A 16366-nucleotide genomic window follows, 5' to 3' on the forward strand; every position below is an offset into this window, starting at 1 on the left:
GCCTAACTTTATTTATTAATTTTTTTACAAGCTGTACTTTATGAAGCAGTCCATTTGTATTTGTACCACAAGGTTTTACTTACCATATTTTTAATTATAGTTTTTTTTTTCTTATATCGTTGCCATTTTGCCTCAAACTCTAAATTATACGTATTGTTGTAGTTACTGTTATTGCAATACTACTTAAAAAAGTGACAGCATTGATCCTGACAGGTCCAAAACTCTTTACACCAAATGTTGACAGTGTGTATTGTTTTAATATACCGTATTTTTCACCATATATGACGCACTTTTTCTTCCCCAAAACTTGGGGGGGGGGGGAGAAAGTTGGTGCGTCTTATACGGCTAATACACACCTATCGCGGCGGTCCCTGCGGCCATCAACGACCGGGACCTGCGGCTAATACAGGACATCACTGATCGCGGTGATGCTCTGTATTAACCCTTCAGACGCGGCGATCAAAGCTGACCACCGCGTCTGAAGCGAAAGGGACACTAACCTGGCTGCACCGGGAGGGACCTTACCTGCCTCCTTTGTGGATGCTCCGTGCCGGGATCCCCTGCATGGCCGGTGCTCTCCTTCGTCGTCAGCACGCCGCCCCTTCATCCAATAGGAGCGGCGTGCGTAGCGACGTGATGGCGGCGACGGAGAGCGAGGATACCGGGCAGCAGAGACGTTCCGGAGCGATGGAGACACCCTGGGGACGCGGCGACAGCGATGGAGGGCAACATCCAGGGCAGCGGTGACGAGCGGTGACAGGTCCAGAGCGGCGGGGACACGTGAGTATTACCTCCTATACCAGTGGTCTTCAACCTGCGCACCTCGAGATGTTGCAAAACTACAACTCCTCGCATGCCCGGACAGCCAACGGCTGTCCGGGCATGCTGGGAGTTGTAGTTTTGCAACATCTGGAGGTCCGCTGGTTAAAGATCACTGTGACCTATACTTTACATTGTATTCTACATTTTCCTCATTTAAAATTGGGTGTGTCTTATATGCCGGAGTGTCCTATAGGGCGAAAAATACGGTAATCAGTATATCATTGCAAGCAAGGCTCATTCTTAGGATCCCATGGCAGGAAGCCCTAAGACCCCTCCCGTAGAGATGTTTTATGTTTACAATACACATCTTTGTCTTTAGAAGGACCAACATGGTTGTCAGGAAAACAGTCTTTAAAAAAAAAAAACAACAAACTATTACAAGCAATTCTCTGATGTTTTCTGAAATAAATGCATGTTTTGTTAAAATTAATCATGTACGTGTGGGAATAGCTGGTCCTGATGCCAACAAAGCACATCTGACACTAGGCAAAACCCCATGGGAAATTGATCTATTAGTGGTACATTTAGGCATTTTATTGAAACACGGAATGGCCAGAACAGGTTTGTTATGAGTGGGGTCAATGTAAATAACCTCACACAGCATTTTAGTATGACAAATGTGCTTCATATGGAAAGCTACTCTAAACTAAAACAAAATTCTTTTTTACTATTTTTAAATTTTCCTTCCATTTTTTTTTATCGAGAATTTCTTTTCCCTCATATTCATGAATGTTTATGTATGTCGAGAAACTTAGGTGGTTTTCATTTATTAATCCTCTCTGTTAAAAGTGAAAAATTACACTGTGAAAAGACGCCAAAAACAGGGCAAACTATTTTATAGAAAACCATGCCAACATTTCAGAAAACTAGTTGAAAGTGACAGGGAAATTTTGGTGCACAACATTAAAGGGGTTATGCAGGAATAGGAAAACAGAGCTAATTTCGCTCCCCGTCTGTCTCCAGGTTGGGTGTGCCATGGAGCTAAGTTGTAATACCACACACAACCTGGGGACAGTCATTGAGCTGTTTTTGAAAGAAATCAGCTCTGTTTCTCTATTCCTACATAACCCCTTTGATAGAGTGAAATGTCTGTCTTTTTACTTACTTTTTTAACCAAAATTTTCACAGAACTCCACCAGTAAGTGAGGACCTATATGTTCAATCTAAAGAAATATTTTTTATAATACCCAGACCTGTCTAGATCACTTCTATAATCAGGACATCAGAGTGAGAGGTTAGAGACAAAGAAAAAACTGACCATAGGAGCAAAACTTTTTGTAAATGTATATAAAATGTATATTACAGGGGGGGACAGAATATGTGGGGTACTTCTAACGGAGTTAAAAGTTGTTTTCAATAGTAAGATAACTCATGTGCCTAGCTTCATTATTGTTCTACAAGAACATGTAGGATGTATATCGCCAAGTATCTTCACGAAGACTTATTAATAGTGACATCTTCACTGAGTGGGGTTTGTTACATAGTGGAATCATCTCTCTTTTTTTTTTTATGAAGTCTGAAAATTTGTAACATGTTTATTGAATGGTTTCCCAAATGACATGCTGTACATTTCTTTTGACCTGTTTACGTTGAGTGCTATATTCAGAGGTTTAGTTAAAATATCATACCTAACCCCGAAGGGACAAAAATAACCACATAACTCATATATGGCCAGGCATATAGAGCACAGTCAGGATGTCTAACTACAGGGTGTTCTGTACAATCAATAGAATTATTGTAGCATGACACATCAGAGGTAGCAGATACTGACTTAGACAACCATCAGGATGTACCTAAAAGAGATCAATGCCATCATCTCAGGAAGGCTCTTCATAGATCTGTAGCATTGATCTATTTAGTTCTGCCCTGCTGAACATGTTCAGGTGAGCAGATATCTTTATTTAAGTAGTGTTCTCTTTATTATCTAGGTTTGAGAAAGCTAGGTAGGACTGCATTGCACAAATAGTCATATATAGCCCCATTGTCAGTGTGATGCTATAAAATTGTACCTTAATGATGTTGTTGTTGTGAAGGAAAAGACCAGAATTGTTTCAGTTGATATACAAATCTCAATAATATTCAGCCAAGGTTTGTTTGATTTTACTACTTTAACCCCTTAAAGGGGTACTCTGGTGGAAAACATATTTTTTTTTTTCAAATTAACTGGTACCAACAAGTTAAACAGATTTGTAAATTACTTCTATTTAAAAATCTTAATCCTTCCTGTACTTATCAGCTGCTGTATGCTAGAGAGAAAGTTGTATGCTAAATGTTTTTGGTCTGACCACAATGCTCTCTGCTTACACCTCTGTCCCTGTCAGACACTGTCCATAGCAGGAGAGGTTTGCTACGGGGATTTGCTCCTTCTCTGGACAGTTCCTGACATGGAAAGAGGTGTCAGCAGAGAGCACTGTGGTCAGACCAAAAAAAAAAAACTTACAACTTCCTCTGTAGCATACAACAGCTGATAAGTACTGGAATGGTTAATATTTTTAAATAGAAGTAATTGATTGCTGCATTTAAAGGGGTACTTTGGCAAAAAAGATCTTATCCCCTATCAAAAGGATAGGGGATAAGATGTCTGACCGTCACGGCACTCCAGTCATCTGTGCACGGAGCGAAATCTTCTCTGTGCCAGATGACTGGCGACTACAGCCGCGTGCCCCATTCAAGTCTATGGGAGGAGGCGTGACAGCTACATACTAGCCGTCGAGCCCCCTCCCATAGACATCAATGGAAGGGACATAGCGTGACGTCATGAACACCGAAGCTCCACGCTTCTGTGTTCTGGATACCGCTGCTGCCGGCCCAGAGATCGCGGGGGTCCCCTGCGGCAGGACCCCCGCGATCTATCATCTTATCCCCTATCTTTTTCATAGGGGATAAGATGATTATCACCGGATTACCCCTTTAAAGGGTACCTCTCATCAAATAAACTTTTGATATATTTTAGATTAATGAATGTTGAATAACTTTCCAATAGCATGTTAATGAAAAATATGCTTCTTTCTATTGTATTTTTCCCAATAAGTCCTGTCAGCAAGCATTTCTGACTCATGCTGGAGTCCTAAACACTCAGAGCTGCCAGCCTGCTTTGTTCACAGCCAAACAGGCTATGAACAAAGCAGGCTGGCAGCTCTGAGTGTTCTCCTTTGTGAACAAAGCAGACTGGCAGCTCGTAGTGTTTAGGACTCCAGCATGAGTCTGAAATGCTTGCTGCCAGGACTGGTAGGGAGACCCCTAGTGGTCATTTCTTCAAAGGGGAAAATTAAATAGAAAGAAACATATTTTTTAATAACATGCAATTGTAAAGTTATTCTGCATACATTAATCTATAATATATCAAAAGTTTTTTTGATGAGAGGTACCCTTTAAAGGGTTAAATGAATGACATCAGTGTGAGCTCAGGCAAAAATATTTTTCAATCACCGCCAAGAGCCCTAACTTTACTATATACAGAGTATTATTTATCAGCCATGCAATACAAGTTCACTGTGTAATAAGCAGCCCAGCAATAGGAGAAGGCTACATTTTTTCAGAGTTTCTCAGCTAGACTAGGATGTAGCTGCTCTTAAAGGGTTAAAATGCTAATGAAGGACATATGGCCTTGTAAAGGCTTAATCTGCCAGAGGAGGACGTAACTGCTTGGAAGAGGTTAGTCTGAATCCCTAATATAGAAAATAAATTTTACCTCTATTCCTGCAACTTCTCCTCCTCCTGCTGCTCAATAATACACTGGAATCTGGCATTGTACATTGCTCCTTGTATAATAACATCCTTAATGAACTAGGTAGCTTCACAAAGCATCACCTCCAGACTCTTCCAGTATAGGAGCAGAAAGCTCAGATCTGTCAAGGTAATGATGACTCCATCTCTACTCCAGTCTTTCTTTCCTAAAGGGCCAGATATGCTTTTACTTCTCCTGAATATATGTATTTGATAAAGGTTTTATATTTTATTATATTCTTTTATTTAATTATCTGGCTTCCCAAATAAGTCCAGATGGATACTTTTTTACATGTGTGTGGAAATACAAGGGAAGCCTTATGTGGCTTAGCAAATGTAGTGCACAGTTAATAAAACATTTATAGGTTTTAGGCAATATTCACTCATGATAGGTCCTCTTTAGGCAAAATTTGGATTGTAAAATATGATTAAAAATAAAAACATGGAACTTGTAACAAAAGTGGTCTTTTTTTTTAGACTAAATAATTAGCTCCCAATACAAATTGAGCAGGTTAATGGATATTGACTTCCATCTGTTTCTCCATCTGTCTTTGCCTAAAAGTTTGATCATCTCATAAACTTCCCTAATAAAAGAAGCAGAAATAAGTCCTTTTGACTAAACTTTTGTACTTTTCAAGATCACTTTATAACCAAAAGCTTATATGATAGCAGAGATAATTTATATCTGTATTTAATTAACAGCAAAAACAAGTTAAAGGGATATTCTGCTGTAGAACCCTTATCCCCTGTCCACAGATAGGGGATAAATGTCAGACTGGGATCCCAATTACTTAAGATTATAGGGGATACCAACAGTTGGACCCCCCACAGTCCCAAGTACTGGTTTAGCAATTTTTGTGTTTTCTATGTTTTGTGGTACCATTAGCAGGACACATTTTTCTTTGGCTATACAGTGAGCTACAGCACAGTCAAATGTATTTCAGTGGAGCGCTGCAGTTGGTTGCACAGCAGATGGCAGGTAACACTACTGTGAAAGAGAAAGCTGTAAAGGGGTCACAGCATAAAAACCTCTCTGTGACTCCATTATTCTCAGCATCAGTGATGAGCATAAAGTATTAGAATATTACTGCAATATTTCAGGTCATCACAGGTTATTATTATCAGATTGGCACCCCTAAGGATCAGCTCCTTGAATAGGCCATAACACCCTAAGGATCAGCTCCTTGAAGAGGCCATAACACCCCAAGCATCAGCTCCTTGAATAGCCATAACACCCCAAGGATCAGCTGTTTGAAGAGGCCGTAACACCCCCAAGCATCAGCTCCTTGAAGAGGCCATAACACCCCAAGGATCAGCTGTTTGAAGAGGCCATAACACCCCCAAGGATCAGCTGTTTGAAGAGGCCATAACACCCCCAAGGATCAGATGTTTGAAGAGGCCACAGCGCTGCAGCATTTTTTATGTTTTCTGGTGCTTGTCTTTGGCCAAGCTATACTATTAGTAGTGGTGATGCAAGGAAATGCAGCATTGTCCTTTTCACTTGCTGGGGTCTTCAAACAGCTGATCAGAAGTGTGTTGGGTGTAGAATTCCTCCTAGTCTCAGTAAAACATATTTAATTAAAGCGGTCTTGTAGTTTTTATATTTTGTGGTCATGTAAAATGGTTCAAAATGCTATTCGTAAAATTACTCTATATTTCCTGGTGCTTATGTAGCAATAACATATTCTTGTAGCATTGTATAGAGATTTTTTTGTCATTCACATTAGTCCCTGTGCCCAGTGGGGCTCATCATCTAATTTCCATACATGTTACGGTAGTTTATGTATAGCAGTCTCCCGATTCTACCCTTAACAGGTTGTTTGGGTAGGGAGACTTGAGCAATGCATTTTAACCTACTTGTTATTTTGTTCCCAGAGCACACAACCTGGCACCAGATGGCTAAAGTGTATGGACAACTTTCTGTGCACCAATTTTATGGGTTGCCAATTAACCTATAAGTATGTTTTTCAGACTATATGCAGACTTACATTTTGTAGTTATGTAAAGCTGCGATTGTTTTCACACAATTCCATGCTGCCTATGTATGGGCAATGGGGGGGGGGGGGGGTGGGGGAGGGATTTATCAAAACCTGTCCAGAGGAAAAGTTGCTGAGCTGTCCATAGCAACCAATCAGTTCGCATCTTTCATTTTTGAAAAGGCCTCTGAAAAATGAAAGAAGTAATCTGATTGGTTGCTATGGGCCACTCAGCAACTGTTCTTCTGGACAGGTTTTGATAAATCTATGTGCTTACATAGAGTCTTCTGTGTTACACATGGGTATGTAAACAGACTCACCACCATGGACCAGGCGATTGACTGTTGTCTTATCACAGTTATGCTCATAATTTTCTAACTGCCTGATATCCTTTCTCTTCCAGGACCAAGAGAGTTAGCCATTGTTACCGAATTAAATATCGACACATGGAACACACACTGACACAGGAAGAAGTCAGCCTGGTACATAGGAAAATTGGCAGCTTGGCAATTGCAGAGTTGGGTGTGGAAGGAAGATTTTAATGTGACTTCAATATTATATTGATGAATTTTTTTCCCAAGAAGCAAATTGTGTAAAATATTATTTGTTTAATGTCTGATATATGCCTTTAAATATATATTTTTTAAAGTTAGATTGAATGTGTGTTTTTTTTTACCTTTATTTAAAACATTTTTGTTTAATTTTTTTTATAGAAAGGGTAAAAAGCATATACTAAAATATACAATACATAGAACTTTTATTCAGAGATTAGCATACCAAAGTTATTCAGATTGACACTGTTAGGCATAGTAGAGACATGCCCCACTGATAATGGGAATGGTAGCATCCAGTTGTCAATGTATTATATATTCCCTGGGGGAATAATAGAGGGATGGCACAATCCAGAATTGTTCTTATTCCATAGAATAGTATTTATTTCATAGTATAGTAAAAGGTTCTCTTGGGCTAGGTTCACATATATCAGCACCATCAGAATAATTTTTTATGCAAAAGCTGACCACATTATGCATTAGTTGTCATCAGGCTTTCTCAGCATTTTGTTCTACAAGTTTATATCTGGCATTTGTACCGGTCTGGCATCTGCACTGACATGCCAGGTTCTCATTGAGAACAGGGATATCAGTTTTAACATCAGTTTCCCACTGAAATTTTACTACCATACTGCAGAGAAACTAAGCAGGACCAGTAAACCAGTGGGAATGGGACTGAGCATATAAGAAGATATTTTCTTCACTTCTGTCGGTGCTTCTTCTTTACATTTTTAGACCCAATCAATTGATGCTGAGTTGCAGAAAATATCAGATAACTTGTTATTATTAGTATTCTGTAACACTGATCCCTTTCCACGCTCCGGGGACTGATTACAAACTGGGTGCTGCTTGCATGATCCCGGGGGTCCCCAGATGTGTAAGCACCAGAGAACCCCCTTTAAGGGGTTAAAATGATTCCCATTTTATATGATTTTTTTTAATTGTACTGCTTTAAAAAAATCTCAAACTATTTTAGCAAAATTATTATGTTTGAAATTGCCCTATTTTGACCACCTTTAATTTCAAATTTTTCTGTATACAGGGCAGTATGAGGGCTAATTTTTTGCACCGTGGTCTGTAGTTTTTATCGGTACCACTTTTGCTTATATTTTTCTCTTTTTATAAATTTTTTTTATAAAATTGTTTGGGAATAACATTTGACAAAAAAGCAGCAACATTGGACTTTTTTTTACGTTTACGCCGTTCGCCGTACGGTATAATAAAAAATATATTTTGATAGTTCTGACTTATATGCACGCGGCGATACCTAATATGTTTATTCATTATTTTCTTTTACGCTTTTGGGGGTAAAATGGGGAAAAATGGTCGATTTACATTTTTATTGGGGCTGGGAATTTTTTTACATCTTTTAAACTTTTTTTAAAACTTTTTTTTTACTTTACTGTTTACACTTTTTATGTCCCCTAATAGGGGACTATTTATAGCAATCATTTGATTTCTAGTGCTATTCAGTGCTATTAATAGGGCATAGCACTAATCCGTATTATCGTCTATCTTCTGCTCTGGCCTGCTCGATCTCAGACCAGAACAGAAGACCCCTGGGGACAGTCGGAGGCAGGTGAGGGGACCTCCGGCCGACATGCTGGATAATGTGATCCCCACGGCAGCGCCGTTGGCGATCCAATCATCCATTTAAAGTACCGTACTGCCGCATATGCCGTGATCTGTATTGATCACGGCATCTGAGGGGTTAAAGGAGAACTATGGGATTGAAAAATTTATCCCCTATCATAAGGATAGGGGATAAGTTTCAGATCGCGGGGGGTCCGACCGCTGGGGCCCCCGCGATCTTCCGTACTGGGCCCCGGCTCTCTGGTTAGAGAGGGCGTGTTGACCACCCCACGAAGCAGCGGCCGACACGGCCCCTCCATACACTGCTATGGGAGTGCCGGAAATTGCCGAAGGCAGCGCTTCGGCTCTCCCATAGCAGTAAATAGAAGGTGCCTGTCAGCCGCCGCCTTGTGCGGTGGTCGACACGTGCTCTCTATGTAGAGAGCCGGGGCCCCGTACGGGAGATCGCGGGGGGCCCCAGCGGTCAGACCCCCCGCGATCTGAAACTTATCCCCTATTCTTAGGATAGGGGATAAAATTTTCAATCCCGTAGTTCTCCTTTAATGGCGGACATCAGCGTGATCGCTAAGTACCACCGCACCATGTCGTACATTTACGTCCATTGTCGTTAAGGGGTTAAATAAACTGCTGCATAATATTTTTTTTTTGTGAAGTTATCACTCAGATGTTTATGGTTATTCACTGCTGAGAAAAAAACACATCTATCAAGCCAAAACTTTTTGATATTGGTTTATCTCCTCCAAAATAGACATACAAGATAGTGTAGCTTTGTATGTCCGTGTTGGCATTGAACCTAAATACTCTTCAATCTGTTTGATCTACTAATTTTAACTGCTGTAGCTTCTGCCCCAACACCTTTGTCTATGAGTATTACTTTAGGGAGCAAGACATGGTTACATAGTGTGTTTTCTTCTCATTTTTGTTACTGTATTAAACAGAGATTATTTCATGATTAAAATCATTTCTTCTAACCATTGGCACAAAGGTAATGTATTTCTTATCCTTCTCCTTGGATTCATATCTCATGATCCTATAGGCATAGATTGTCTGGTATTCCTAGACGCAACCCATCCAGTAGGTCACATGTAACAAAATGTTTGGCTATAAAAATGTTATTTGTACTTGGCGGCATGGCCTGACCGTTGAGCTGAGCAGTCGCATGGTGCTGTAGCTCCGCTTTCAACCCGTGCATTCTATAATTCTGCCATCATCTTGACTCCTGGATTCTCCCCCAGAGGCTTCGTAACCAAAGTGGGTCCCTTTTATGACTAAAAGCTGGCGAAGCCGCAATCCTATGCCTGCGTGGCCTCTCAAGATGGTGCCTGCTCCTCACAGGCCCCATGTGCTGGAATTCCCGCCACTGCACCTGCCGCGACTGACCTGTCTCCTACCTCCTCAGCTGGGGACCTCACCCTCAGGGATTTTCCTGCACAACTACTGACTGCTATCACGTCATGTAAGACTTCACTCATCACTGGTTGAAGAAGTGAAGATTAACATTGGTCTCCTGCGGTAAGACATCCACAACCCGAGGGACAGGGTGCGCCAGGCAGAGGATCGGATCTACACTGTAGAGGACCGCGTAAACCCATTACCTGCTGCCATCGAGGCTCTAGACTTTACAGCTTCACAAAGGAAAGAAAAGGCAGACGATCTGGAAAATGGGCTCCACCGAAACAATCTCAGGATCGTTGGCCTGCCGGAGCAGGCCGCGGGTCAGGACCCGGGCCCTTTAGTGGAGCGGTGGCTGAGGAAGCTCTTGCCGGATGTTCCCTTTTCATCCGCCTTTGCTGTAGATCACACTCATTGTTCCCATATGTCCCCTAACTCCTGGGGCATCTCCATGGCCTCTACTTGCCCGTGTGCTAAACTGCAATGTCCGAGACCTGGCTTCAATGGCTCACCAGTTTCCATGTTTCTGGACTTCTCACCTGACCTGCAAAAGAAGCGTGCCACCTTTCAAATTGGTCAAACGTAAGCTGAAGGAGATGGACGTTCCCTATTCTATGGTATACCCCGCTAGGCTGCAGGTGGTTGATGGTGAGCGGACCCTCTTTTTCTTAACACCACATGAGGGAGAGGAGTGGGCCTCCAGATGCCATGCTGCACAGAGGCCTTGATGCTGCCTGTCCTGTTTGGAACGCCTGTACCGAAGTTCTTCGGCCATGTTGACGACTCAGATGGTCATCTTGCCTGAACTCCTGAGTTCACCAGGACTTTACCCTCTGGAGTAGTGGAACCGGGACTGTTGTGAGTACTCTGTTTTCCCCATGTGCATTTGATGCTCCCTTACTGCCCTGGACCTGCTGGTGCTTCTGGGTTTTGGGGTTGGGGGGGAATTGTTAAGTGAATGATTGAAGCACTTTATTTTTTATTTTCTACTGCCATGCATTGCTATTTGTTATGTACTTCTGAGCTATGAAGGCCCCCACTTTGTTTGCTTACTGTATGTTTCTGGGAGTCTCCTTATTTATGTTTGTTTTCTTTTACGGACGGATTTACCCCCCCCCCCCCCCGTATTATTACTAGTTGTGTGTGCGGATTTTGTTCTGTAAATATTGCCGCTTCACTTATGTTTACATATGTTTGTGCAGTTTTTTTATTTTTTTCCAAGAATAATTTTTATTGGGTTTCATAATGCAAAGACAGCCAGGTACACCCGGTGAGGGTCAAACAAAGAAAAAAGAAAGCATAAACGAACAAACAACATGATACAGAAACATCTCAAGGTATCCATCCTTTGGTAAGATATAGCCATATAATGTGCAAAGTCCACAACCTGCGAAAAAGTAAACAATATGCAAGGCATGGTGTACACAGTAGGGCACTAATGGAAGCTGAGTGCCAATGGGTCCAGGCCGATGTTGTAGAACTTGGCACGGGTCAGGGAGGGTAATGGAGAGGTCAGGGAGAGGGGGTAGAAACTGAATCGGGATGTTAGTAGGGGGGGCGGAAGGGTGGGAGCGGGAGGGAGGGGAGGAAGGGTTAGAGGAGAGGAGTGGGAAGGTTCGATAGAGGAGAAGGGTCAAGTAGCGTGGAAAAACCAGGAGGATATCCAAGAGGACCATTTATTTTCAAACTGCTGGTAGGAGGAATTACCGAGGGAAATTATTTTTTCATAGGAGCATGTGAGATTGATGGCAGCTATTACATCTAATACTGTAGGGACTTTCGTGGACTTCCAATCTCGTACTAACACAGTCTTAGCTATGGCACACATAATGCATAGGAGACCCCTGATTCTGGGTGGAAGCATAGCAATACCCAGCAGAAGGAGCACCTGTTGAGGAGACCAGTTATCATAGTCAGGGAGGACCTCAAGGAACAGGTCCCTACAAGCTATCCAGTAACCTTGAATCATTGGGCACGACCATAGTATGTGAAACAATGTGCTTTTGTCACCGCATCCCCTCCAACAATCGCTAGAGGTCGAGGGGTATATACGGGCTAGCCTATCAGGCGTGTAGTACCATCTATAGCTTCAATGTGGTTAGTACATTTAAGATATTTCCTGGTCATGTTAAATGCCGACATCCACTCCTCCTCCGTGAAGGTACATCCCAGGTCCCTTTCCCAACTCTTCAGTAAAGGAAATTTGCGAAACTGTGCAGTCTGTTGGAGAATGTTGTAGAGGGGTTTCAAGCCTTTCCTACCTCTAGAGACATGTAAATAGGTGATCGGGTCTCTACATAGGGATGAGTGTGTCAGAGAAGCTACCAGGTGTCTAATTTGTAGGTATTTAAAAAAATCAGAAGGGGGAAGGTCGTAGGTGCAGCTTAAATGCGAAAAGCTCTGGAAATTATTGGAGTCCATCAAATCCCCCACTGTAGATACCCCCCTGTTTGCCCAAAGCCTAAGGTCCGTGTCAGGTAGCATAGCTTGTAAAAGGGTGAAGGGCAAAGCTTGTTTCAAGTGGGAGACATGTGAGCTTGCAGTGCGGTGAAATAGTGACCAGGCTCCTAAGGAAGCTGAAACCACAGGGCCCAAATGTATGGGGAGCGGCATGTTCCAAAACGGTGTCAGGAGTAAGTCAGGTAAAGAAAACGGGTGGGACATGGATTTCTCTATCTGAAACCAGGGGGTAGAATCAGTCAGCGTAAACCATCCCGATAGGGAGGACACCAGTGCAGATAGATAGTATGATTTCAAGTCAGGTAAGGCTAAGCCTCCCACCCTCCTATCCCTAGTTATGATCTTGCGGGCTATCCGTGGTTTCCCATGAGCCCAGACAAAGCTCGTAAGCATAGAGTGGGCTCGGCGAAAATAGTCATCTGGTACACGCAACGGCAGGGTGCGGAAGATATACAAAAATTTGGGCAGGAGTAGCATTTTAAAGGTAGCTATCCGTCCTGTCCAGGAGATGTCGTGTTTGGCCAATCGAGTCAGTTCCATGTGCGTAGCGGACAGAAGAGGCAAGTAGTTCAGTTTGTAAAGGTCAGTGATAGAATGGGTTAGAGTGATGCCTAAGTACTGAATCCCCCTGGATTGCCAGTCAAATGTGTAAGTGGATTTCAGCGTGGAAAGTATTGCAGGAGGGATATTGACCGGAAGGGCTTGGGTCTTGGAGGAATTTAGGTGGTAATATGAAAGCATGCCGAAGTTTTCAAGCGTGGACATTACTGCCGGTAGGGAACGGTCTGGGTTGGTGAGTGTGAGGAGTACATCATCCGCATAAAGGGATATAGTGTGGGTCTCCCTCCTATCTCCACTCCAGTGATGTGGGGGTTTTCCCGAATAGCCTGAGCTAAAGGTTCCAATGCCACAATAAATATAAGGGGGGACAGGGGGCAGCCCTGCCTCGTACCGTTTGTGAGAGCAAAACTAGGGGAGAGGGCTCATTAACATACGTCTTGGCGGAGGGATTATTGTAGAGGGCTGAAATCGCAGTGAGAATAGAGCCGCTAAATCCCATTCTCTCCAAAACCGAGAAGGCGAACAACCACCGGAGGCAGTCGAACGCCTTCTCGGCGTCAAGAGCGAGGGCTAGAACAGGGAGATTCCGGGCAACAGCATGGTGTAGAACACCCAACACTCGTCTGGTATTATAATAGGGCTGTCTATTAGGTACAAAACCAACCTGATCTGCTGCGATCAAAGAAGGCAACAGGACGGCTATGCGATTGGCGATAATTTTAGCGAATATTTTTATATCCAGATTAAGAAGGGAGATGGGGCGAAAATTTTGTGGGCAAGTAGGGGGTTTGCCCGGCTTAGGGATGGTAACTATAAGTGCTTGCATGTTTTCTCCAGGAAAGGCACAAGAGTCCAGCACCTCCTGGAAAAATCTGCAGAGATGGGGGGTAAGAACCTCATTAAATTGCTTATAATAATGGCTAGCAAACCCATCTGGTCCGGGGGCCTTGTCTCTGGGGACTTTTTTAATCACTATAGATATTTCTGGAGGAGTAATAGGAGCATTGAGGGTGAGAAGTTGTGGAGGGGCCAGGGAAGGGAGATGTAGGGAAGATAGGAATGTGTCAGTTAGGTCCACAATATTAGAGGGGGTTGGGATAGAGTCACGTAGATTGTACAAATCAGCGTAGAAATCCCTAAAGCTGAGCGCAATTTCAAAGGGAGTATATAGTTTAGCACCCGTTTGTGGATGGAGGATGTAGGGGATCCTGGATCTAGTATGTTGCGCTTTCAGGCGCGCAGCCAGTAATTTCCCTGCTTTATTGCTCTGCGAATAGTGGGTTGCTTTGGTTTTACGAAGTGATTTCTCATAGGAAACTAAAAGGAGGGTTCTCAGATCCTGTCTAAGGGATTGCAGTCGTGTCGCTAGGTAGGGAGAAGGGTTAGTCGTGTTTTCCCTCTCTACCTGACGCAGGGCAAGGAGAGTCGCTGTCAACTGGTCATTTCTCTGATGTTTCAATAATGCCCCCTGTTTAATGAATGACCCTCTGATGAATGCCTTATGTGCGTTCCACATTATACTTTGGGGTACCGGGGAGGATTCGTTTAGTGTGAGGTATTCGGAAAGGTCTTTCTCAATTTGGGACCGAGAAGGGGGGTGGGAAAGGAGAAAAGGATTGCTGCGCAACAGGAAGGTAGGGGGGGAGCTCAAGTGTTCAGCAAGCGTGAGGGTGATAGCAGCATGGTCGGACCATTGAATAACCTCAACAGAGGAAGAGATAGCTAGGGGAAGTACTTCCCTGTCAGTGGTGAACATGTCAATTCTGGAGTACACATTGTGAACCCCAGAGTGGAAAGTATAATCGCGCTCAAGCGCATGATGTGCTCGCCAAATGTCATAGAGGTCTTCTCTCCAAAGGAGATCAGCCAGGGATGGGGGATGTCTGGAGAGGGAAGATGTGGTGTCAATATGAGGGTCTACTGTGATGTTGAAGTCTCCACAAAGGATCAACTTGCCCTCTCTCACAGAGTTAATTTTACGCATGAGGGAGCGCAGAAAGCGTAGTTGGAAGGTGTTAGGTGCATAAAGAGATATTAACGTAAGGGACATTGTTAAGGGTGCACACTAACACAACAAATCTACCCGATGGGTCATCAATTTGTGTGATAATGGAGAAGGCTACTGTATCTCTAACCGCTATCGCTACTCCTCTTGTCTTGGTGTGGAAATGGGAGTGGAAAACAAGGGGATACAGTCTGTGGGACAATCTAGGAGCGTCTCTAGGAAGCAAATGGGTCTCCTGAATACAAAGAATATCCCCCCTAGGGCAATGGCTTGTCTCCACATATGGGAGCGTCTCATCGGGCTATTAAGGCCGTTGGCATTCATACTGATAATTTTAAGGACCATTATACAGTAATAAAAAAAAGATAGCATGAAACAAATTGAAGGTATGGCAGCATGGAGAGGGGTTGCCTCCCAGCGAGGGCTCCCCCTTCACATCAACACAGGCTGGGTGCAGTACAGGAAAACAAGGACGGCTAGCATGGATGCAAAAGTTAAACAACAGAAAACAAGAACTAAACACAGTGTAAAGGATACACAATACAAGAACACTAGATGGAAATACATCCATCGGTGGGGGGTCAGAGTCCCATCTGCAGCCTCTCGCCGCAGACAACATAGCCACACAGCATCAAAAGGCATCCCGTGTCAGGTAAGTCTCTGTTCTTCATCCAGCCATCAGCGGTGTGTGGACCAATCGCTCCCGGTTTTCACCGGGGTTGTGGTGGAGGGTTTAGGGATAGAAATGTTCCATCTTTTTAGAAGAAGTGTGCCCTCTTCCACAGTTTTAATTACGTGCATGTCTTCTTCATGGCGCACCAGTAAGCGGACAGGGAATCCCCAGCGATATGGCACGTCAGCTTGGCGGAGTGCTGAGGTGATAGGGGACAGGGCTCTCCTCAGCTGAAGGGTGGCAGCGGACAGGTCCGCAAACAAAATGACCTTGTGAAACGGTGCTGGCAGGCCCCCATTTTTCCATGAGCTTGAGATAAGAAGTTCCTTCACTCGAAAGAAGTGTATGCGGGCAAGCATGTCCCTTGGCGTCGTGTCTGCCAGATGCTTGGGTCTAGGAACTCGGTGCACCCTGTCAATTTCCAAATCAGAGGCAGGCAATTCACTCACCGCTATGAAGGGATCAGAAGGGCCCGGGAGCAAACGAGGTCCACGGAGTTTAGAAGGACTGTCACTTGCAGGGCTTCGCGGGCACAGCACCGGGTCAGATGAGGAGCGCCTTAACCGGGTCTGCGGAGACAGGCGTCGGGATGAAGCGTGCGACGTCT

The 16366-nt window shown here is 43.6% G+C and overlaps 1 protein-coding gene across 4 annotated transcripts in view; it reads left to right on the forward strand.

Moving 5' to 3' along the window:
- The window catches only part of FARS2 (phenylalanyl-tRNA synthetase 2, mitochondrial), a 397026-nt gene extending 389850 nt beyond the window's left edge, over window positions 1–7176 (forward strand). For 3 of the 4 annotated variants that reach the window (XM_056521084.1, XM_056521085.1, XM_056521089.1), the window contains one exon: window positions 6928–7176. In XM_056521084.1, the coding sequence (XP_056377059.1) occupies window positions 6928–7066 (139 nt within the window). In that variant the 3' untranslated portion in view covers window positions 7067–7176. The remainder of the gene's footprint in view (window positions 1–6927) is intronic. The other variant, XM_056521086.1, reaches the window with a different exon arrangement.
- Window positions 7177–16366: the final 9190 nt, after the last annotated feature.

The sequence above is a fragment of the Hyla sarda genome, chromosome 5 (assembly GCF_029499605.1).
Source record: "Hyla sarda isolate aHylSar1 chromosome 5, aHylSar1.hap1, whole genome shotgun sequence".
NCBI lineage: Eukaryota > Metazoa > Chordata > Amphibia > Anura > Hylidae > Hyla > Hyla sarda.